This window comes from Lycorma delicatula, chromosome 5 (genome assembly GCF_047948215.1).
Source record: "Lycorma delicatula isolate Av1 chromosome 5, ASM4794821v1, whole genome shotgun sequence".
NCBI classification, from domain to species: domain Eukaryota; kingdom Metazoa; phylum Arthropoda; class Insecta; order Hemiptera; family Fulgoridae; genus Lycorma; species Lycorma delicatula.
This window is the reverse complement of record NC_134459.1, coordinates 90,417,123-90,441,976: the sequence shown is the minus strand read 5'-3', so window position 1 is coordinate 90,441,976 and position 24,854 is coordinate 90,417,123. Positions and strand designations below refer to the sequence as shown.

The 24,854-nt window shown below is 29.9% G+C and overlaps 1 protein-coding gene across 5 annotated transcripts in view; it reads right to left on the bottom strand.

Annotated features, from left to right (window-relative positions):
- Nup133 (nuclear pore complex protein Nup133) overlaps positions 1-24,854 on the bottom strand; it is a 99,079-nt gene that overhangs the window by 14,987 nt on the left and 59,238 nt on the right. For all 5 annotated transcript variants that reach the window (XM_075366626.1, XM_075366627.1, XM_075366625.1 and 2 more), the window contains 7 exons: positions 22,625-22,744; positions 20,771-20,917; positions 20,052-20,253; positions 15,077-15,210; positions 14,760-14,975; positions 6,133-6,315; positions 672-775 (listed from right to left, as the gene is read on the bottom strand). In XM_075366626.1, coding sequence (XP_075222741.1) covers positions 672-775; positions 6,133-6,315; positions 14,760-14,975; positions 15,077-15,210; positions 20,052-20,253; positions 20,771-20,917; positions 22,625-22,744 — 1,106 coding nt within the window. The remainder of the gene's footprint in view (positions 1-671; positions 776-6,132; positions 6,316-14,759; positions 14,976-15,076; positions 15,211-20,051; positions 20,254-20,770; positions 20,918-22,624; positions 22,745-24,854) is intronic.

Genomic DNA, 24,854 nt, shown 5'->3' with positions numbered 1-24,854 from the left:
AGTGTTTATGTTCTGAGTAAGACAGTACACTTCATTCTTTTTCTTATGTAATACACTAATGAAAGTTTTTTCAAAAAAAAAGGTGTGTGAATAATTTGAAAGAAGCTAATGTTAAACAAGTAAATATTTGAGTAGCTCTTATAATATAATTTTATAGTTAAAAATGTAACAGCAATGCACTGACTAATGGCAATCACAAAACAGAGAATGGATTGTTTGAAAATTAATTTTATACTTTTGTGGGAATAAATGATAATTTTTACTCTTGCTTATTTATTCTTTCATGTAACAAAATGAAAGTGTTGTAAATGGTGTAGACATTCTGCACTTCACATTATTATTATTATTATTGCAATTTTATTTTTGAACTAATAGATTCCTATTTGGTGATATAAGAGCTGATAACTAAAGGTTCTGTAAAATGTAATAATGCAGTACATGTAAGTGTGAGAGGCTAATTCTAATGTTAATAAATGGAGTTATTTTTTGTAATGTTGGAGAATTGAATAGATTGTAGCATAATAAATACAAAAACAGTAAAATAATAGTTACTGCAAACATAGTATGGATCTACATTATTTTTATACTTATTTACAATAAATCTAATTTTATAGATTCTACAAATGATTTAGACTAATAAAAAGCAGGCTATGATAAAAAAAATTACTTACTTTAATTCAGCTTTTAATGTTTCATCTTCTATGAAGTTCAATAAATCAAGAGCCTTCTTAAAATCTAATTCACTTTTTGTCGGGTTACTTTCACAAATGTAAAACTGCAAAGAAAAATGGTTAATGCTGAATATAATGAATAGAGAAATGAAACAAAATTTTAAATTACTGTACAAAAATGTTTCTATAAAAATATGTTATCAATTCACTAAAGAAAACTATGTACAGCTGTAGGCATTTCACTTGGTGCATGGCTCATTCAGCATAGTCCCTGTTTCCTATGCCTCCCAGCCCATCTCTATAGTTGTTTCAAATAACTAGTTGACTTATTACAACTATACCGCATAACTATAACAGCTTGTTTACTTGGTCATTAAAATGACTAATTATGTCATATTTGTTTTGATTCTTATTTTCATTGCCATAAATAAATTAAAGATACGGTAATAAAATATAACAGAAACTAAAATTTGCTCAATAATTAAAAGTTAGATATCATCTATAATAAGTCATTGTTGAAACGTTCCTTATTGCCCATTTCTTCAAATGTACGCATATTGAAATCACGTATTGTAAATCTTACGAATCTGTTCAGTTTGTTCTACACAACTGTCAGCTTCAGTGATTTGCAAGCATTTGTTCGTCTTTTCACTGTATACTATTTGAGTAAGGTTGTAACAGTTAATTTTTTGTGTCCAGTTATTAGCTGTGCATTTTTTTTGTAAATTAATACTGTTGTGATATTATACTTGAATAGTTTAGTCAAAAAGTGAAATTTAAAATGTCAAAAATTGGGGGAACTAAACTATTTCATAGTCAATTCCATAAAACTGTGGCTAATGTCATAAATGTCATAACAGAGGAAGCAGAAAAAGGAGGTGACTTTATAACTGACCCTAAGAAAATGATAAAATGTATTAGTACAGACACTGATGTCTCAAATAGGTCTATCACTTGCAAAAAAAATGAAGAAAAAAAAAATTACAGCACATTCATCAGCGTCTTTTTCAACACCAAAAAAAAAAACTTCTCAAAGGCCAAAACCTGTCACACGGTTTGATGATTTAAATATCAATGTTATTCGTAATACATTTCAGAAAAATGTTTAACTTCTGTTAATAAAATACTCAAAAAAACAGAAGGACGATAATGTGTTTCACGGTTCAAGCCGATCATTACATAGGATTCTTATAGCAACAGGGTTTAAATGGACTGAAATTCTATCTAATAAGTATACATTGGTTGAAAGGTTTGATATTCGGGATCAAAGATTTAAGTATTAAAAAAATTTTTATGAATTCAGAAGCAAATCATTCAATAGTTTTTGCAGATGAGATGTACATCCATGGCAATCATTTGCAAAAAAAAAAATGTGAGTTGGAAAATTTAATACAGCAGCATGTTTGAAAAGCCTATTAATAAAGGAGACAGGACAATAATTTTGAATGCATGAAGAATGATGGGATTTATATCGGATTGTCGGATGAGGAGGAAATCTAGTAGTACAACAGGGGTTTACAACCATGATATGAACTATACTAATTTCTCTAAATGGGTTTAAAATAAATCACTTCTTAAACTACTTGAAAACAGAAAACAACTAATTACGATAGACAATGCGCCTTATCACAATGTAAAAGTTAATAAAGCTGTAAACTCAAATGCTAGAAAGGAAATTATGGTAAACTGGCTTCAGTGTAATATAATTATAATATCTCAAATGCTTCAGTTTAATATAATTACATATCTCAAATTGCCTTGAAAGTGAAGTTGTATAATATTATCAAGTAAAACAAAAAGCACTGTGAGAAATATGCCATTGATGAGATTGTAAAAGAAAAACACCAAGATGTCTTAACTGCCTCCCTACCTGCCAAACCAAATCCCATTGAACTGATGTGGTGAAATGTGAAAAACTGGGTTGGCAACCCAACATAATTTTCATACATAAAGATGTCGTTAATTTTTATACGGATAAATTTAGTTCTATTGGTTCTGAACAAAGGTAACCAAAAATTTATAATCGCTTATGATGTGAAGATAAATATAAAGCTAAACTAGGTATTTTAGAAAACGCAGTGGAATCTTTTATATGTTTAGACGAAAATATGAAAGTTATTTTCGATGACTGCAGTGTCTATGACAGCGATCTGGTTACTAATTCTGTAACCAGATCATTCTGGGGAGTGGAGTAGAGGAGTTATGATATTTATCTGATGGTGAGTTATGTTTTTAAAATTTTTATTAGAAGTTAAATCAGAGATATTTCAGTACTGCATTGGACTAAATACTTACAGTATAAGATGCAATCTTACAACATTTTCCTATAAAATAAAATAAATAGGCCTGTTATAAAATAAATATTATTAAGATAAAATATCAACTGTAGGTTTTTCAGTTTAAAACATTATAACTATTAATAACATCACAGCCATTCAATGATGGTGGAAAAGATCTACTAACTATTGAACCAGCTTGTACATACGCTATCTCTCTACATGTCAAGTGAAATGCCTGCAGTAATACTTAATGGTTTACTTCTCATACCAAGGATTTCTTTAATAGAGATATGAAGGTATAGTGTAGATACACCAAAACTATCAGAATGCAGTGATAATAGCTTTTTTATTACTTTTTATGTAAGTCTTGTTTTAGAAATTTAATTCAATATGTATCTTTTACCACATTACAACAAAGATTAATTCTAAATGATTAAGATAAAATTAAAAGGATATAAGTTAATTCCTACAACACCTTTTTCATTTTGTATTTTATAATATATATATACACTAGCATACCTGTCGCAGTTTTGCACACACTATATATGGTTACTTATGTTTGCCGTTGCAATCAGTGGATATTTAGCCAGTCATGGCTTCCTTAGCTCACCATTCCCGTCTAGCCAGAGGGCTCTGCCTCTTGGACTCCACTGTGTTCATTAAACTCATGCTTGTGAGAATAAAAAGAACATTAAGTCAATTTTTTTCTACCAAATGTAACACCTATTTGTCAACCTATGGATCAGGGTGTCAGAGCAGCAATAAAATAATATTATAAATGAAAGATGTTATTTCATATTCTAGCATCACAGCTTCAAGTTATGTCCACATTAAAGGCACTGACCATAGAACATGCAATTTATATGTTGGTAGTATCATGGAATTCAATCGATCAAACAACAATCAATAAATTATTTACAAGCATAAGGCCAGTTATTCGACAAGTTAAGAATCAAGAAACCTTTGTACTATGCCATTGAATGAGGAGTTTTGTGCTTTACTAGAAAATATAATGGTATATGAAAACGTAAAGGAAAATGAAGTGGAAGACTGTTAAGAATCGGATTCAAGGGAACCAACATTTGAAATTTATGATGATGACAAAACTGAAAGTTGTGAGAGAAGAGGTTAATGAAATCTCCAGTGACGAAGACAAACTGACTGATGAAAATGAAAAAAATTAGGCACAACCAAGGGAATGTATTTCTCATAAAAGCGCTCTAATATTTGAAACAATGAAATGATGTTCAACACTGCTGTGGACCATGTTACTAAGTTAAAACAAAAGAAGGTGACAGACATTTTCTTTAAAAAATCAAATTAAAGTTTATGCAAGTCAATGAAGAGTGAGTTATTAGTGACTAATGATTTTATTATAATAAATACAGTAAATAAAATAATAAATAATGTAATTATTTCTAATTTGTGGCTTATTCTGCTACTAATTCGATATTAATGTAGTTTGTTGTCTGAATTCAAAAATGAAACTTAAGGTCTCTGTTAGCTGCGGATTCTGTTACCTGGGCCAACAACACCCTCAATTTCCTCAATTAAGAGAGGCCCTACTGTAGATTAATATTACAACTCTTCTTGTATTTATTGAAAATATTTTCTTGTAAAACAGCCATGAAATGATACATTAAGTAGAGGGGATGTATATGATAGTATATACAAGTATAGGTAGTATGTTTACATCAGTTACATAGTTCATGAAATGTTAATATGACCATCTTACATAATTATAAATAATAGGTTATACCTGGTCATAAAATAAAAAAAAATATAGCCTATTAGTTACTACATCTATCTATACATTTATACTTGTCCTGTTCCTAATGCTGGGTGTGGGTGTTAACATGACCTCTCCAAGTTCTTTGATCTTCCTACCACTTGTCGACGACCTACTGCCAACTGTATTCCTTCTATCCCTAATTCCCTCCTTCCGTCTCGTCCCCTCGGTCTTCTCCTGTCAATCTCTAGTCCAGCCATTTTCTTTGGCAATCTCTCCTCATCCAATTTGTTAACATATCTATACCAACACTATCCTTTCAACTCTGTCCATGCTCTCCACATTTAGTTTCTTTTTTATATATCTATATTCCTTATCCTATCCCTTCTGATTTTGGTTTTTATTGCTCTGAGGACCTTCATCTCTCCTGCTTGGAGTCTACTCCAACTCCTTTCTGTCATCTTCCATGATTCTCTAATACAATAGGCATGTAGTATAATTCATAATCATGATCTTAGCTTTTTCTGGTACCTTTTTATTATACTCCATATGCTTTATTGCCCGACACAAATTTTCCCCTTTTTAAAATCTTTTTGATATTTTATCATATATCATACCACCCTCAGAGATCTCACTTCCCAAGTGATAAAAAATTTTATTTTATTTTTTCTCCCTCCCATTATTTCTCACCAGGCAGTTCATTCTCTTCATAATCACATTAAACAATACTGGGGATAAGATACGTCCATGATTCAGTCCATTTTTTATCTTAAACCATTCTTTATTTCTATAAACTGTTCTTACTCTGCATCTATAACCCCTATACAACATTTACTTAATAATATCAATATATTCCTTGGCATAATCCTTGCCTATCTACAGAAGCATATGCTTCTTCTATGTTGATAGATCTGCTACATCTCCCTTTGTTAATTTCTGAAATTTGGAAGTTTAAAAAGGAATAAGATATTGATGTTGCTGTAAACTGTAAAATTTTCCTTGCTCTTTCAAAATGTAATACCAAGTAAAATCCATGGGTGAATGGCTGATGCTTATGATGTTATTAGGATGAATTAAAGACAACTTTGAAGTTATGCTATGTTACCCGAAACCAGTAATATAAACAGCTGACAATGAACATGTATGACACACACTTTCTGCAGTTGTTAATGGTGAAAATTCAGATGGGATGTTCTCAGTTACCATTCATAAATCACTTGGTCTATACTTAGCCACGAGTGTCTTCTACTTGATTAAGGAGTTGAAGGTTTACTGTCTCAGAGTTTTAGTGATTATATATAGAAGTAGGGTAGTTGTAAAATTAAAAAAAAAAAAAATACAAAAAAGATATATTCAGGTTAAGAATTTTATAATCAACACTCATTACATGCAAAGTAGATTTTACAAAAAAAATTTACAATTTACTTTAAAAAGTAAACTATATACTACATACCTTTATCAATTCAGGAGGTGAAAATACTCTGACAGTATCAAAACTGTACCCATATGCAGTTAAAACTGCTTCTGGTAAATCCTCCTGATGTGTAACTAAATCAAGAGCTACATTAACTTGATCTAATTCATTCCCTTCACAACCACCAGCTAAAAGAGCTAACTTGCCAAGAGACAACATAGACTGTAATGAGAAAAACCAGATGAAATTGATAACGAATATTTAATAAAGTTTAATAGTATATTATCTAAAATTAACATCAGAACATATTCATATGTATTATTAGAAAACTCACAAGCATCTAAACTTACAATAATTAGATGAACAAGAAGTAAAAGCTTCTAGTGTATATAAAAATGGTCTAGAGCTAACTGCAGTACTTTATCAGTAATAAGTGACAGAATACCTGAAAGAAGTATTATACCCAATAAATATTCAGGATCTGTAGTAACATCTGTATTATAAGTTGTGGCAAGTTATTTAGAGGGATGTGCATTTTTTTTATATTTGAAAAAATATATAAAAACAGAGATCAAATTTCACAAAAGCTCAATTATGCAAGAATGTTAAAAAATAAAACTCTTACTTTCTGAAAAATTTAAAGAACAAATTATGTAAATAATTACTGTTGTTCTTGATTTAAAAAAAAAATAAATATATCAGATTATCTCAATCTTAACCCTACTTTTATGAACAATATATATTTTTAACAACTGACTAATAATACTTGTTCTTCAACATTAATAACAAGCAAGCATTAATCTCATTAGTTAAAAAATTAAATTTTAATTTCTCTAATAAGTTTAAATAGTTGTAAAATGTAGATAGTCTGTAAATAAAACAGGAATTTGATTAAGGCAGAAACTGATAATCCTAGAAGTTTCACATACACTTTAGATTTACAAAATCACATTCACATTATTTCAACTGGATATTAGAAAAATTTGTAAACCACATTAAAAAAATAATAGCTCAATGAACAAGCATCATTAAATAAAATGTAAAAATGTAATCTTTCATAAGTAATTGTAATCAAGTGACAGCCTGTTGTTACTTGGAAAAAAAAAGACAAATATCATAAAAATAATTTATTAATATCTTCTGCAAGAAGAAATTTTTAACTAAGATATCCCAAAATCCAGTTGGAATCCAAAGATAATAAAGTTATTAGAACTGCCACTGCCACTTTTACTATTATTACTTTCTTACTGTGTTATAGAACATTTCACTGCTTCATAAATTAACAGTTTGTTAGTTAAGATTCTGCTTATAATTTTTTCCCATTTTACATTTTATGTGTTTCTAAACACATTAACCAGTTCATTCATTCTAGCTTCACACAATATTTTAACATCTGACATAAAAAAAAATACGAAAATATGAGTTATTGTCTTTTATGGCTGACCTACCTACCTCAATGGATTCAAATAAAGTTGGTAAAATGGAAGTCTGAGAATTCAATAGGCAATTTCTTTCAAAAGTTCATCTAAGACTTTGATTCTCAAGCTTTTTTGCTAACCACCCACTTTGAGAATAAAAAGTTTTCTAGCGCCCCCAAAATTTTTAAACTTACAATCTGTTAAAAATAATAATTGCAATTGCTGTTTTTAAGATGTGCTCTTAAAAACAGCAATTTCAATTATTGTTTTTAAACGTGGCATAACCACGAAATGAAATTTACATTTTAATCTCTATATTTATCTGTATCAATATGTGCTTAGATCGGGAGATATGCAGCATTAAAAGTAAAGTGGCCTTTTCTCTTTAAAGTGGAATTTTTCGGTTCAGAAATATCATAGAGACATACAAAAAAGAAATTAAAGCTAATGTCTTAAGCTTTTAAACAATTTTAATGGAGTTTACTGAAAAAATTTTGTTTACCTCATGCGCTCAATCAAACATGAAGAAAAACTTTAAAATTTTTAAAACTTTTCTTCTCACTGATTTTTTCTTAAATTTGATGATTTTTGAAGTCTGAAGTATACTGTCAAAAAGTAGAATATTCACGCTTTAATTTTTTTTACTCATCTCTCTAAACCTCTTGGTTGCAAAGTTAAAGTAGTTTGAATAAAATCATTTTTTATCATAAAATATAAGTACTCTTTTAATTTTTTTGTACTAGTGTAGTAGGTATTTAATTTTAGTTTGAAATATCAGGAAAACATAATTTTTGCCTTTTTTTTAATCAGCAATCGCCTTCCTAGACTGCCTGAATGCTGCTCCCAATTTTCTGTGGACCTTCTACCACCCCGCCTGAAGGCCACCAGCACCCACAAGGGGGCATTATCACCCGCTTTGAGAATGAATGATCTAACAGGTATCATCTCCTTGTATTTCTACGCAAGTTAATTTCTTCATATAATTATGATTTTAGCATCTTAAAATAAAACAAAGTGTTGTTTTTAAATCAGTCAGTAACATCAGCAAACATTAACAGAATTTACTTAAGTTGCAGTGTGGTGGTATACTGTCAATGATTAATACTGGTTACAAATTACTTTTACTGTTATATGTACAATATTTTTGTATCCATGATGTCATTTTAGTTACCATATTTTGAAGCACTTATCTAGATTAAGAGTAAAATAAAATCAATTTTTCCTCTTGCATATGTGATAATTAAGCAATCTTTTCTGAATTATTTGTTATATTGAGTTCTCACCACTACCATCAGAATACAATTTTTTTTTACTAGTGTGGTATTAAAATGCCCAATCTCCTCCCCTCCAAAAAATCAACTAATTACTTTATCTGAAACAGTCAATGGCCTTTAAGTACTAAATTTTCTTCGACATGTTACTATGTTTTATAATTATATTTTTTTTTTTACCTTTTGTACATACATTACTTAAACCCTAACTCAGAAAAGCAGTTACAATACTAGTATTACAACCTTATAAAGTTTCATACACTATGTTAATATTAATAAATTACTTAATGCTATTATTATTTTTTAAGTATTCTATTAAATCACAAGTGTAATCAGATTATAAAGACACTATGTATTCTTGTTCTAATTAAGTTTGAGCTTGTATCTAAGGTTTAAGTAAAGTAAAACATTAAATTTTTGAAGTTGTAATCTTGACACACAAACAGCAAGGTGCCATTTAGAGCCTTATCTATTAAGTTTCTTTCTTAACTTTGGGTTCCTTCCAGAAAAGAACAACAAATACTATAAACATTTACAATTTCACATGTTTGACGATGAATCTTTTCATTTTTCACAATATATTTAATTTCTGTCAAAGAAAAATATCACTAGAAATTAATAAAGTTTTGAAACAAAAACAAAACAAACTTTATACTGTTGTCACTTTTGGAAAAGACTGTATAAAACCAAAAATTTATGCAGTAAATTATTACAGAAATAAACAAAAATGAATGTTTAAGAATTTTTTTTTAAAATCATTATAAATAAACTGCAGGAATTCAAAATGGTACTAAGAACAGAACTGATGTTTTTTTTTCATGAAATTGAAGAAAAATAGCATTATACCAGAAAAACTGCAATTAGTAAGAAATCTTGAGTTCATAAACAACATAATTGTTTTTACACTTACCTTCTAAATTTATGAGATAAAATAGTCTAAACTGCATTTGACAACTATATGACATTATTCACTACTCATAGTTACATTATGATTTTCACTACTCAGTAGTTGCTACGACTTCTGTTAACCAACTGATGAGAAAAAAATAAATCTATTTCAATCTCGGAATATTTTTAATTTATTGTAATACCATTTAAGTCTGATAACAGAAAGTATAAATTTTTTCATCAATTCTACATCAATCATCTTCATTCAATAGATTAATTTACAGGATCTACTAATAAGTGAGGTTAGTTTTGCTCAGGTGAACGTTGTGGACATTTGGTTAGACTGTTGCCTAACTGTTTCATGAATATCTTTTACTAGAACACATAAGACTTATGAGTAAAGAACAATAAATTAATTTTGAAGGTTGAAGTGAATTAGCAATATCATATGATGTAAAAATGTTCATTTGCTTATAAACATTGCAAAGTATAGACTTTAAAAAATTACCTTATAGTAAGATGAGAAAAAACTGTTAATTGTTTTTTTCTGAACTATTCAATATAACACATAACACTATATAACACTGTTAATAACATAAAGCACTAAATACATTTTTCTTTATAAGGAATTACAATGTACATAAAAAAATCAATTAAGAAGATGTATTTACAACGTCAGGCAGTAAGGTTATAACATAATTTATTGATGGCCTTTTGAAGGGTCATCCTTTTAAAGGAGGCAAGTTTCGCTTAAATCTAAAATGGCAGCTTCCAAATTGTCCTCATTTCCAAGTAAACTCAATTTTTAAGAACTTCGAGCAGTTTAATTAGTTTATTTGTACACCTGAAATAACAGCACCTAATGGCAAGTGTTCAATTCTCATAATTAAGGTCTTGAGTTTTGAAACTTTTAATTTTTTTGGTCTATTTTAGTTTGAACTAAGTCCTGGTACATATTTTTTTGCGATAGATGACTGCACTTTTGGTATTAAAGCCTTCTAATAATCCTTTTTGTACAGAAAATTGCTTTAATTTTCTAACCTCTTTTCTTGCTTCCTTACTTGTGATAGTAAATCTGGATTCATTTTCATTGTCGTCACTGTTGTTTGTTTTGAAAATAATCAAGTCTGAGGCAGCAACAAGATCATGAATGTCAGTCGATATGCTCTCTGGGTTGAATGCATCGTCAATACTGGGTACTCTTTGTAGTTTCCAAATGGTTCAATAAGTTCTTGTAATTTACTCTGTTCCACAGAATTTTCATTTGTTTAAGTATAATTTTCAATTTGAATTGAAGTTAGTTTGTAAACGTTTAATACTGGCTTTTACAAAAAAAATTTTTATTGACATAGAAGTAACCTGTTTTAAAGCTGTACGAATCCATAAAACTGCATCCAACACGCTAATGCTTTTAGAAAGCTCATCAGCATCCATAGCTTTCATTGTTGACAATAAGTACTGTAACCTTTTTTCTGTACTGGATTGTAAAGTTATTTTATATTTTTTAAGCTAATGTTAGGGTGGGATTTTGCATTGTCCAAGAATAGTACGAGTTTCCTATTTTAACTTCCCATTCTATAACCAAACTTAACTATCAATCCATCATTATTTCCCTAATCATCCAAGATTTTTTATTTGAATAACATTCAATTTCTATTGAATTTATGTTAACACCATTAAAAAATTGTGGCTTTGCTGATTACTAGTGGTCTTTCAAATCCATCTGACATATTTACAGCCAACATAACAGAATTTCTTTTGATATCTTCTCCTCTACACATTTTTGCTTTTTCAAACACATTGTTTCACTGGCAAAGCCTGGGAAAAAATTGGTCTCATCACAATTAAAAATGTTTCTTTTATTAAAACACGCATTACAGCTGCTGTCAATTTCTGAATGTTAAGCTACTCAAACCTTATGAAAGTGTAATTTGGTATTTAACCTTTTGGTTCTTAGTTTTATTTTCTTGGGAATGAAAAATTAAATCTGTTCAATGACAAACGTTAACAATAGCTGTTAAGGCTTTTCATTGTGGGGGGGGGGGGGGACGACGACACTGTGCATGAGAAAAAATGTTAATAGAAATTTTAACATTATTATGATGGGCTTAAGGCAGGATAAACAAAAGATGTTACAAGTGAGAATCATTAAAACTGGTGAGTTATGCTGTATATATAAATGTTTTAACAGTTCTGTTCTACGGCAACACAAAAATAAAAATAATAGCATGAGAAACAATTTAGATACTTTCAATATATTAATCATGTACTAATGTGGTAAACAATCATTTATTGTGACTTTTATTAGTTACTAAAAAATATCAATTTGATGACAAAAAACACACACAAATAAGTCACTGCATGCAAAGAATAGTCAAGGTACTTAATACCTAAGTATCCTTATTGCAGTGACAGGGAAACATTTTTGGGAGAGGGCCAAAGAAAAAAGAAAATGCTAGGTGGGCCAACAAAACTTATTAAAAAATAAACATGTACAGATAGCTAAATTTTATATTTATCTTATATCTTATTATATATTGTTACAGAACTCAATTAATGATTGAATGAGTATGAAGGAGTGTGTGATAAATGCAACTGTGACTGTACTTCTAAAAGTTTCTCAAAATCTAGTTGTAACTGGGATGCAATGACTCTCAGAAGTGAAGCTAAATGGTCATCTGTCAATCGGCTTCTAATACTACTTTTTCAAAGTTTCATGGCAGAAAACACTTGTTCACAGACACGGAATGATGCTAACATGGAGGTTATCTTCTGGGCATGAGATATCAAATTTGGGAAACTTGATCTCGATAGGGACTTTAGAACTCTAATTTCGGGATGTTGAAAAACAACTGTTTCAATTCAGGGTTACATTGCAACTAAATTAATTCAAGCTCAAATTCTGGTTTCACTGGGTCACAGTCCAAATTAAATGGCATACTGAAAATATCTAAGTCTTGTTCAATAGTTTTGAAGTCTTGAAACCTGCATTCAAATTCATCATGGAGTCTTTTCATTCTTTCCTCATAGCTTACAAGTTTGTCTTCCATCGCTGGGACTATTGTGTTTAGACTCAGGAAGTGGAACAGGTCTTTCTTTACTAGCTGTTTGGCAAATAGATCTAGTTGAATTTTAAACCTTTTGAGATGACTGCAGATATCGTGGATAAATTGATTTCTTCCTAGCAACTTAAGATTCAAATTATTCATATGACACACAGAAAATTTGTGAAAAATGCATAGTTCAAAAGCCATGTGGCATTTTCCAGCATTTCACAGCCTTCAAACATCTGTATTTCATGCATGAATGAAATTATACCCTCTTTCATATCTCAAATTCGCTTGAAGACGCGTCCTGCAATAAGCCATCTTATTTTAGTGTAGTAGAGTAGATCAGTGTATTCAGACTGCATTGAGTCAAGAAACACTCGAAACTGTCTGTGAGTAAGCACTTGAGATCGAACAGTATTAACAAGCTTTCATAATGACATCAAGCATGTGTTTCATATCTAGGACAGATTTACACAGTGTCTTGGTGTATGACACAATGAAGAAATACAATGTTCTCACGGTATGCTTGGTTAAACATGCACACAAAATCAGATTTCTTCCCTGTCATATTAGGTGCTCCCTCAGTTGTAATATTGCATATACTGGTTATGCGTACTTTCAAAGTTGATAGGCCTTCTTGAAATTCATGAAAAATGTCTGACCCTGTTGACGTACCCTTTAATGATCGCATGCATGCTAGTTTTTCAGTAATACAAAAATTATCATCAATACCTCTTATAAATAGTAGTAACTGAGCAGTATCATTTATGTTGGTACTCTCATCCATAGTAACAGAACAGAATGAACTAATTAATTCTTGATTCTAGCTATGACAATAGGTGTTTAACTATTGTTTTAATTCTAGAAGTAATTGTTTTTTAAGACAAAATGACAGTCTCAAAATCCTTTGTTTTCTCAGGACACAAAATATCACAAACTTGGAGCATGTAATGTTTTACAAATTCCCTATCAGAAAGAGCTTAGTTACTTTTAGCAATATTGTATGCTACAACATAACTAACAGGTGTAGCTGCTTTTTGAGAAATATTTTGAAAACTATTTTTAAAAAATGTAAAGCTAGATACATCTAGCTTATTCTTCATAATTGGCATTGTTATGCTTAAATGTAAAGTGCCAGGAAATGTTAAATTCTTTGTAGATGGCCACAGTTCCATTACAAATAAGGCACAATGGTTTATCCTTAAAAGCTGTAAAAAAGTATTTCTAAGTCCACTCATCTTTAAAAACACAGCACTCTGAATCGGTTTTCTAGTTGCCATCTTGGCAAATCAGAAATGTCTCACACATACTCACTACAAAATAGCAAACTATAATAACAGACAAGAATAAAGGAGATCATTTTGAGAACTACTGCATAACTAGCCACTGATTCAGACTGACTGAGAGTATTAGGCCGTTAGGTGGTGGCTGGAGTGGTGAGGATAATATGAGTCAATCTGTCGAGCATTACTGTTGTGAACACTCTGGAACTGTTCTGTGACCTACCGCTGTCTGCTACTCTGTATGCATAATACATTCTGTATCTATGATACAGAAAGAATATGATGTGATATGATTTGAATGTGATGTACAACAACATGAAATGCATGTGCATGTTTGGTTGAGAGAACTGTTTAGAATGTGGTAAAGAGTGTGTGTAGGTGGCCATTCAGAACTGTGTCATGGGCCAGATTTCACCAGTCTGGGGACCACATCAGGTCCACAGGCTATACACTTTACCCATCACTGTCTTAATGTTGAGTAACACTTCAGGACAAGCTTTTAGATTTGTTGTTTCACTATAACTGAGTTATGGAAGTAACTAGTTAGCATTTGATCAGCTGTTTTACAGCTGTGATTATGATGCTTGAGGATACAGATTCAAGAAAGTTAAAGGTATATTACTTTAATCTCATTTCAGTATCTGAATGATGGGTACACTTTAGTAGTAAGAAAAATGACTGGTAAACTGTAAACAAACTTTCTTATTTCAGGATAATTCTAATAAAAACAAATAAATAAAATATAAATTGAGTTACCTTTTTTCTTAATAAAAATTCAGTCTCATTATGTGCTAAATCAAGAAGTGTATGTGCAGCAGACAAGTAATCATTATTGAAAACAGCATTAAGCCAAGACAATGATGGATATGCAGTCAATTGTTCAGCTAACTGTTTCTGTTTAAAACTCTGTTCAACTAAGTCACGTTGTTTACCCTCTCTCATATACCAGTTAAATAAGAAATGTGAAAAGTCCTGCAAATTAAAAATTAAATATATGTATATGTAGGAAATTCTACATTATATGTAAGACAGAAATAATTACATAACAAATAATGATAAACTAAAAGTTTTACCTGGTCAGTAAATTTTGCAGTATAGCTGTTCAATCTTTCTTTGTTGCCAGTCTTATCACATAACTCTACTAATATTTGAAAATCACAGTACTTTTCTGCTAAAATAGCAGCACGTTCAAATTCATCATCTTCCACTGTAAAAAAAAAAACCATTAATTCTTGTTTCTCCAAAAGCATTATTTCAATAAACAGCATAATGAATATCTTGTACATACTACAATTATCAGTTAAAAACAACACCATTCAATTCTTTAAATTTCTGTTAAGTCAGTGGAAAATTAAGATCAAACTTCCCACAATTTAACAACTCTTAATCTTATACTAATATCAATATGCTTGAATTTAAGAACTGAGTAAAGTTACTTTTCGCTGTCTTTTAGAAGTAGTTTTTATTTTATATAATTTAAAATATGAGTAAGCCTACAAGAAAACTGCCTTATGAAATAAAGCAGTTCAAAAAAATACAAAAGACAAACTATTGTCTTGATAAAAATAAGAAAAGCAAATCAAAAAATGATATTAAGCAACCACCAACAATTGCCAGATACAGTGCTGCTCTGGAATATGTATTATTTTTTTACTTTTTAAGTTTTACTAATTTTTATTTGAATCTTCATGAGAAAACACTTTAAATAACAGAATGAGTGCAGACTATATACAATATCCCGTAAAAAACTAATATTACATAATGATTGTAACAAACAAAATAAAATCTTCAAGCCATCCATGGAATTTTTCATTAAAAATCTTTCACATCAGTTAATTTTAAAGAAATTTATTAATTAAAGGATCACAAGAAGAATTTCTCTACAAAATACAAAAATTCTTGACACTGATATATCTGGAAAAAACAAGAGTATTCTTAAAAAGAAAAATACACATGGGTTGAATTAAGAATCTATATTCAAAATTTTATTTTTATTTTTTGAAGTTGGTTAATAGTATTAACATTCATGATGCAATGGTAATAATAGTAAGGCTACTGAAATTAGAAAGAAGCCAAAAATAGGTTGAGAATAAGACAGTGAACTGCATCCCTTACAGTCTTATGGTTCTGAAACACATTAAATGCCCAAGAAATTTAAGAGTATGATGCAATCTGAATTACCCACAGCCAAAGCCAATATTTAACAAATCAGTTTCCATAGGTCGTTGAAATAAAACACAAGAAAAATTACTCCTTCCATTATTTCCCTGGCAATCAGATATCCTATCATATAAAACAGAATATGTTGACACTGATGCTATAGATACTTTAACAAATGGTGTAAATTTATCCTGGTAATATTAAATAGCGTTACAAGATAAAGTACAGTATTCTACTTTCAAATGAGTCAAGCAAATTTACAACTAACTAAGATCGTCACTATGTTCATTATCATCATGCTTATGAGAATAATACTGATAAGTAATAATTAAAGCCTCTTCAATTCATAAAAACTTTCAGTTTACCATAATTTCCTCAGAGCAACAGTTTGGTCAGCACAGGACTCAAAACTCTGAATAATGTGAAGTATGCGGGTTTCAGAATAGTCAACCCCCATCTTAAAAATAGTAGTTATAGCTGGCTATCTGTCTTTTGTACAGGTAAAAAAGTATTTTACACGGTTCTTAGTGTTACCGGATAAATACCACGAGGAGATGACCAAATTTAATTTCTTATTTTTTTAAATTTTATTTTATGTTTTTTAGTAAAAATATCAGATATTTGTTATCAGCGCTTAGACGCAATATTAACATACTAAACAATTAAATGATAAAAATTAACTTAAATTAAAAAAAAAACAATAATATAAAAACACAGCATATATGTAAAACGCCTACATTGTATGCTAAAGGCGAAATATAACCACAACGAAAACAATATTAAAAATGTAACTTAAAACAACAACATTACCATCTGGCACATGCAAAGTGGCATAAATAGACAAAAAACATTTCATGAATAATCAGTTATTTGAATACAAATGCACAGCCTTAAGAAATCATAAGACATTCGATAACGTCTCACTGTTCACCAAGATAGTTTGGATGTTAGTCGCTAGTTTAAACATCTGATGCAATGCTGCATAACAGACAGTCTACAAGGATGTGGTGTACTGTTAGTTGGCAGTCATAGTGAACTCAAACAGATGCATCGGTCTGAATCATGAGGTGTTTTTTGAGTAGGTTTAGATGTAATATTCGCAAAAGGCAAAAAAAACCTCCTCTTGACGGTTATTCTTGCATGAGGAGCTCCACGGTGACACAATATGTTCTTAACTAGACAAAGTTTATTGTTGATAATAGCATTACATTCACTCTGCCACTCATAACAGATTATCTTCTTAACGAGAAAGACAAGATCATCACAAACAACACAATTAGTGAAAGGAGGCTGCAAAAACAAACATCTTTTGCTGCACCATCAGTGCGCTCATGGCCTGAGATTCCAATATGGCTGGGGATCCAGCAGAAGCTCACACTAGTGTTATGCCGAGTCATTTCAGAAATAACAGACTATATGAATCTGAATAGAGTAGTACGTGACAATATGTTGGGATAATTATATTTAAGGCCTTATTAATATCATACAGCTCTGTGACTAAAACACTGAGGATACTGGGAAGGCCAAACATATATGTTCTATTACCAATCACAAAAGCACAATCAACAGAATTATCTTGTTTAGAACCATCTGTATAAACTACAGCATCAGGATTCATGCTATTTATAATATAAAACTTGCAAGACAACCAGAATCATGTGGTTTTTATAATAATTTATGAAAGAAGTCTGCCAAGAGGGGTAATAACATTGAGTACCAGAAAGATCTGGAGGTAATTTAGAGGTATATTTAGAGCTAAGAAAAGGAGCTGAGTTCTGATCCCTAGGAGAGCAGTAGATCTTGCCTGTTCCTGATATAATGTGGGTTAGAGAACACTGTGTCAAAGGTTGATGATTTGGTTGTGCTTTAATGCGAGCTACATACATTTGGTTTCATGTATACCAAAGAGATGGCTCTGTTTTGGAGGTTTATTTTCATATAATATGAAATATATTATATAAAATAACATTCATATAAATTATATATATATATATATATATATATATATATATATTTATAATATATTTATTGGACAGATTAAAATGATAAAATTATAACTTTTAACTTTAACAATCATATGCAACACTAAGATATAAAAATACAGCAACATAATATAATTACACAGTATTTATAAAGAAAGATGCTCACATTAAAAACAAACATTAAACATTAAATAATAATTCAAAACATTAACAAGGTGCAAAACAAAAGAAACAATAAAATCTGTTCAAAAAATTCTGTACATTCATGAATAAACAACACATTCACAAACACCTATTGTTCAAGAACAACATAAAATCACAAGTTCATTAACTAGGTTTTAGTGTTTACAGGTTATTTTACCTGACTAACTTGAAGGTCTTTTTTTTAAATAACTTAAAGAAAGCTACCTTTCTGCCAGCTAGCCTGTGTTTACCAGAACTTTCTTTTTTGACTGCATTGTAGTAGTAGTATTTACATAATGTATGTAAGAGTGTTGCTGCAATATCTTTTAAAAGAACAGCTCTCAAATAAAAAGTGTACAAAAAAGAATATTGGGGATTTTAAAGCTATTTAATATCGCTTAACTTTTGATTTTCAGTAATTAATTGCATACAAAATAAAACAGCAACTCTTACAGTTTTTCTTTACAAGTGTTCAATATGAGCAGGTTTCTTCATCACACAGGATGTGACACATCTAACTGATAAGAGTTTGTAAATGGCACATCTGGAGTAATGGAAGTGACAGCTGCTTCAATCCTATGCCTCAAATCAGGTAGACCAGAAGGTAGCTGAGGCACTATACAAGATCCTTTGTAAAAACCCCAAAGGAAAACATCTTGTGGGGTCAGATTGGCAACCTTGGTGGTCACTGCACATAAGCTTTGTCATTGGGTCCGTGTCGACTGATCCAGTAGTTGGAGGTACATCACTCAACCAATCCTGTACAGTTATGCTAGTGAGGAGGTGCATTATCTTGTTGCCAAATAAAATTCTTGACTTTATCTTGCAGCTGAGGAAAGAACCATGGCAGCATATCCAAATAAACAATTCCTGATGCGCTTGCTTCAGCATAAAAGAACTATCTGTAAACTTGCTATTGGGATATCGCACAGAAAACATTTAATTTGGGGAGTTCCTTTCGCACTAAAAGAGTTTATGGAAATTTTTTACCTCCAGATACAAACATTATGTATGTTAACTTTTCCATAACGATGAAATTTTGACTCATCACTAAACACAATACAATCTAGAAAGTCATGCGCAACATTTTGATTGTGAAGTCGTCACATACAGTACAGTTGTTATGCTTCAACACCTGTAACAGGTGCTAATGGGATGCACACATATGGAAGCATTTCCTTCAAAATTCCACATTGTCATAATCTGGTGATGACATCATCAACAACACCAGGTGATGTTATCACCTGAAGATTGTCATTATCAGGTTTTTCTAGTAAATTTTTTAGGACTAAACAAGAAAAATTCCTAGACACGTTTTACAATTTCTTCAGACAACCTTGATCATCCCATACTCTTACCATTATACAGACATTCAGTCATTTCAAACCGATAATCTTTTTTATTGTTAATCTTTTTGCTCTTTGATTCTAGCCTTAAATCAATACTGTAAAACTCATCTAAGAGATATAAAAAAATTAAAACCTTGATATTCTTTTTGAGCAGCTGGTATAAAAAGACAATAAAAAATGCATATCTAGTAAAATGAAAAAATAAAGCTTGTTGTGTTAAAAAAGATATAAGAAAATAGTTTATGAAAAATCTTTGTAGCTTATGGCACTTTGGCACTTATATCACTATTATTCTATGACACCAAGCTCATCAGGATATGAGGCTAAGAATTAAGTAGTCAAAAAAATTAAATTAATAAAATTATAAAACTTACAAAATGGTTTAATAAGAGAATATCGATCTGCTTCATACTGATGTAAAACAGAATCAAATTTATTCGATGATCTTATACTTTCTAAATGACATTTACGGCCATCCAATATTACATCAACCAGATTGACTAATTGGTCTAACAATTCTGTATGAGTATTGATATCACCCGTTGCCCGGACACCATTTTCTAACGTCAAACTTTGCTGAAAAATTTTACAAAAAAGTCCATAATTATACTTAGAAAAAAAATAATAAACATACAAAACTGGAAAAAATCTGAAATTAAAGAAAAATAAAAACTATAATAAAATTATTACAGAATAAATATTATGAAATAATTGTGTTAGAGAGTGGTGCAATTTTTGTCTTTTCATAAATGTTTGTGTGACAATTACCATTGTATACATTAAATATTAATGTGTCTGCTATCACAACTATTGTCACTGAACTAAAGGAAGCAATATACTACCTACTATTAAAAGAAAAAAACTCCTTAAGAAAACTGAATAATAGTACAGATTGCTTTATGAAATTAATATTTAGAATAAAATAATAGTGTTTATTTTATATTATAGCTATTTACATCGTAAGACAGTTTACTACTTTTAGGCATAAATATTCTTATAAAATGATATAAGCCTATCTTTCATCTGTTCAATCAAATAAAAGTAAATTATAAATTAGTTTTAATAATTCATGACAAAAAATAGAAACACATACCTGTAATGTAAGGTATTTATATAGACCTTGTGATCCAGAAGCAGCTGTCCAGGGCAGATATTCATATAATACATCAGCTACAGCTCTACAAGGTGTAAAAAATGATGCTTTCTGTTGACGGTATTGTATAACAGCTTGTACAGCTTCCTGTAAACATTAAAAAGTTAAATTACAACCATGATAAAGAAAATTATAAATTCTAAGATTAAAAGTTACTCTGCACTTTCTTAAAAAAAAAAAAAATTGAATTTGCATTTATTATTATTATCATCATCATCTTTTATGACTGCATAGGATCACTTTAGTCGGTCCATCATCCAAGTCTCTTCAATGGGACTATTTGCACCTTGCGGCTCTCCCAGTACTATTTCATATGTTCCGATCTTTTTGCCCTTGCTAGAGTTGAAAATGTTGTGTTGTGAGATTTTCTTGTGAGTGTTTTTCATCTTGATTTTCTTGTTTAATTTTATCTTATCTGTGGTGTCTTCTGGCGTAAGGCCAATTTCCTTCAATCCTCTCTTATTTCCCTGATCCATCTGCATCCTGTCTTGGTGTTTTATGATTTGAGATTATACTATACTAGCTGTTTCAAAACTCTTGAATCTTGCATTCTCATGAAATGTCCAAAGAATCCATCTCCCCTTGCATAGTATCAGTAGGGGGGTTATAACTCTTTGTACGTGACTTTACTGGGCATAATCCACCACTGCCCGTCTTTCTGGTATTTTTTAATGATGCAGGTTCTTCAAATTCTTCTTTTGATTTTCTGGAGTCTGTCTGTCTTTGATTGTTTGTTCAGAAGAGTGTTTCTAGTTTTATAAATGTGTTGTAGTGTCTTATTTTTGCATTTATTGATAGGCATTTTTTATTGTAAGTATAATAGGTTAATTTTTGAGCTTTAACTAGTTTGTTTCTTCTTATAAGGATCAAGATTTTTTTGTTTAGGTTGTTTGTAATTATTTCTCCGAGGTATTAAAATTGAGTTACTATTTTGATTTTATTATTGTTTACGTTTACTTCTTTTAATCGTATTGATTTTTTGGGCATAATTTCTGTGTTTTCAAATGACATTTTGAGGCCAATTTTATTTTCAATATTTTGAAGTTCTATTATCTCTGATTTAGCTTCATCGATGTCATTTGCTAGCAGTACCAAGTTGTTGGCAAAACCAAGACAGTATATTTTGATTTCTCGGCCTATTTTTACTTTTGGAGGGAATCTTTTGAGCCATTCCTTCACTACCATTTCTAGAGCGAAGTTGAATAATAGTGGTGAGAGCCCATTGCCTTGGCGTAGTCCTGTTTTGATTTCAAATGGTTCTGAGAGCTTGCCTCTGAATTTTACCTTCAACTCATGTCAATTTACATCATATTATTACACTTCTAAATTTTTTCTAGTTATTAAGATTAATTAATTAAATTTTAAATTTTAGATTAATTAATTAAATTAAAGATTAAAGGAATGACTTAAAATAAAAATAAAAGATGTATCTAGAGTCACTTTTAATGATAATTTATTCAAGTCATAGAAATCTTGAAGTATTAAAAAAAGTAAAATAAAAATAAGCTATTTAAATTTTTCTTTAAATTTTGGCTTTTTGAATTCAATACTAGATTTAGGGGTGTAAGTTTTTTGGAACTGTATTTATTGTGTTACACGATTTTATTAATTCAAAATTTAAAGAAAAATAGAAATTTAGTTTTTAGCATAAGTTTTATGATGTATGCTCTTTAAAATTTTACTTAAAATGTGGATAGGCTGATAAAATACCAATTACTATATGAGAAAATAAATAAGTAAACAGAAAAAATAAAGTAAATATTACAGGTAAATACCACTAAAAAATGTAATTACCAAAATAACAGAATTAGCAGAAAGAGTTTGCTGTGAAACATATTGTGGATTCTGAGTTGTATGAACCAAATCCTCACACCATTGACAAATCTGTTGCAACGCCTCATGTACAATGCTAACCTGAAATTTAGAAAACAACTTAAAAATATGTCAAATTTAACTAACATAAGAAAAAGAATTTATAAAAAATATTATTTGTTTTCCATCAGTCCAACTATAATATATATTCAAAATAATAAGTTGGAATAATGTAGATGATTAAGCAGTAGCTTTCCCAAGTGGAAGATTGATAGCTTAAGACTCTGTCGAACCAGTTACATTTTAACATTAATGGCTTATGATACTGTTTTGGTCAGCACCATTTTGTTGTTGGGTTCTAATTAACAACATATCCTGGCCTGGAATTTTATGTAATAAACTAACAGGTACACTATACTTATTATACCAACTAGGGATGGAGCTATCTGAGGCCAATATCAAGAACTGCAATATATAACTGGAGGCTCCAGAATATACAAATCAAAGTAAAAAATATTATTTCCATGAATACCATTTCTATATTATTTATAATACTGTAAATGCTGCTTATTAGCCACTGGGTAATTGAATCAGCCAGATTATTGAATCATTTTTCTAAAACCCAAATCAAAATCCAAGAAATTTTTATAAATTTCTTCATGTAATAGAATCAAGAATCAGTTTATTGAATCAACATTTTAATATGTTATGTTTATTTGTTACAGTACAAAATGTATTATTTATGTTTATTACACTGCATTAATGTTGTTAATGCTTTCATTTTACTGCAGTACCCATATTTAATGTTTAAGCTGAAGGAAATGGGTCAGTGTACCATGGTCTTGCTGCTAGCTGGCTAAAAATAAACAGTGCGGTGCCAAATTTCCATTGGTAAAAGATGGTAGACTAAATATACATATGTGAAGTGCCAGTACACTTCTAGCTATTTGTCTTTCAGTGTGTTTCATCATTCTAGACATTGTATATTGTACATACAGTTTGATTCGTATGTTTATTTAAATTTTTTAGTTTTCTTTTTGTGTGTGCTTCAACTGTTGTTTATATTTACTGTTACGTTACTATTGTTTCATAGAGATCATTTGTGATTTTGTCTGTTGTCTATTTTTTGTGTACTGTACTAAAATTGTTGTGAATTTCAAAGCCAATTCACATAAACATTGGGGTTTACATTCACATGAAAAATTAGAAGTTTTAAAAATATGTGATAAATTTCCTAAATGTAGTCAGCGAGAAGCTGCAATGACACTGGGACTTTCTCAGACTTCACTTTCTCATATCATTAAATGCCGCAAAGAATTAGAGGCTGCAGTCCAATGAGAACGTACCATGGCAAATGGTATGTTCTCATTTAAGAGGAAACATGATGGTAAGAATAAAAATGCTGAACACGCTTTATTAAAGTGGTTCACTGAACCACTTTCTTGCATTTAAAGCAATAACATTAAATGTGTCCGTCAGTCATGCAATCTTAATAGTAAAAGCAAAAAAATTTGCAGAAAAATTTGGTGATCATGATTTTAACCAACAGATGGAAATTATAATAAAACATTAAATAATAGTGATCCTAATTTTAAAAGGTGTATATAATCTGAGATGTAAAGATTGTGATATGATATATCACATATGTATGGGATGACCAACCATAAATTTTCCATACGTGCAAAAGAACACATTAATAGTATTAAAAATAACAAACCCAAAAATTATAATTTTTCTAAACATAGATAATGGTCACACATACAATAAAAATACTTTTATAAAAATGTTAGATATATCCTATAATTATTTTTTACACATAACTTAGAAAAATTTCACATACATAGAAAAATTGAATTAATGAACAAAAATTTTTTAAAGAAGATAGATTATTTAAATATATCCTAAATACAAATATAGAGATATTAATCATAAACAACTAAATTAAGATATTTATAACATGGTTCCCTTTAATTATAATTTATTGCACCAGAATCCACTATATTATCTTCAATATACTGTTGACATTCAAACAGTCATGACTGTACTCATTTTAATTTTTGACTTATTATAATATTTTTAATCTCCTGATGATGGTTTGAAAAAACTAAAAGAGCTTGAGAAAATACATTCTTTGCTGGTAAAGTGATTAAAGAGATTTTTTATTATTAAAATATATCAGCGGAAACCATGTTTAAGAAATTTAAATAAATTT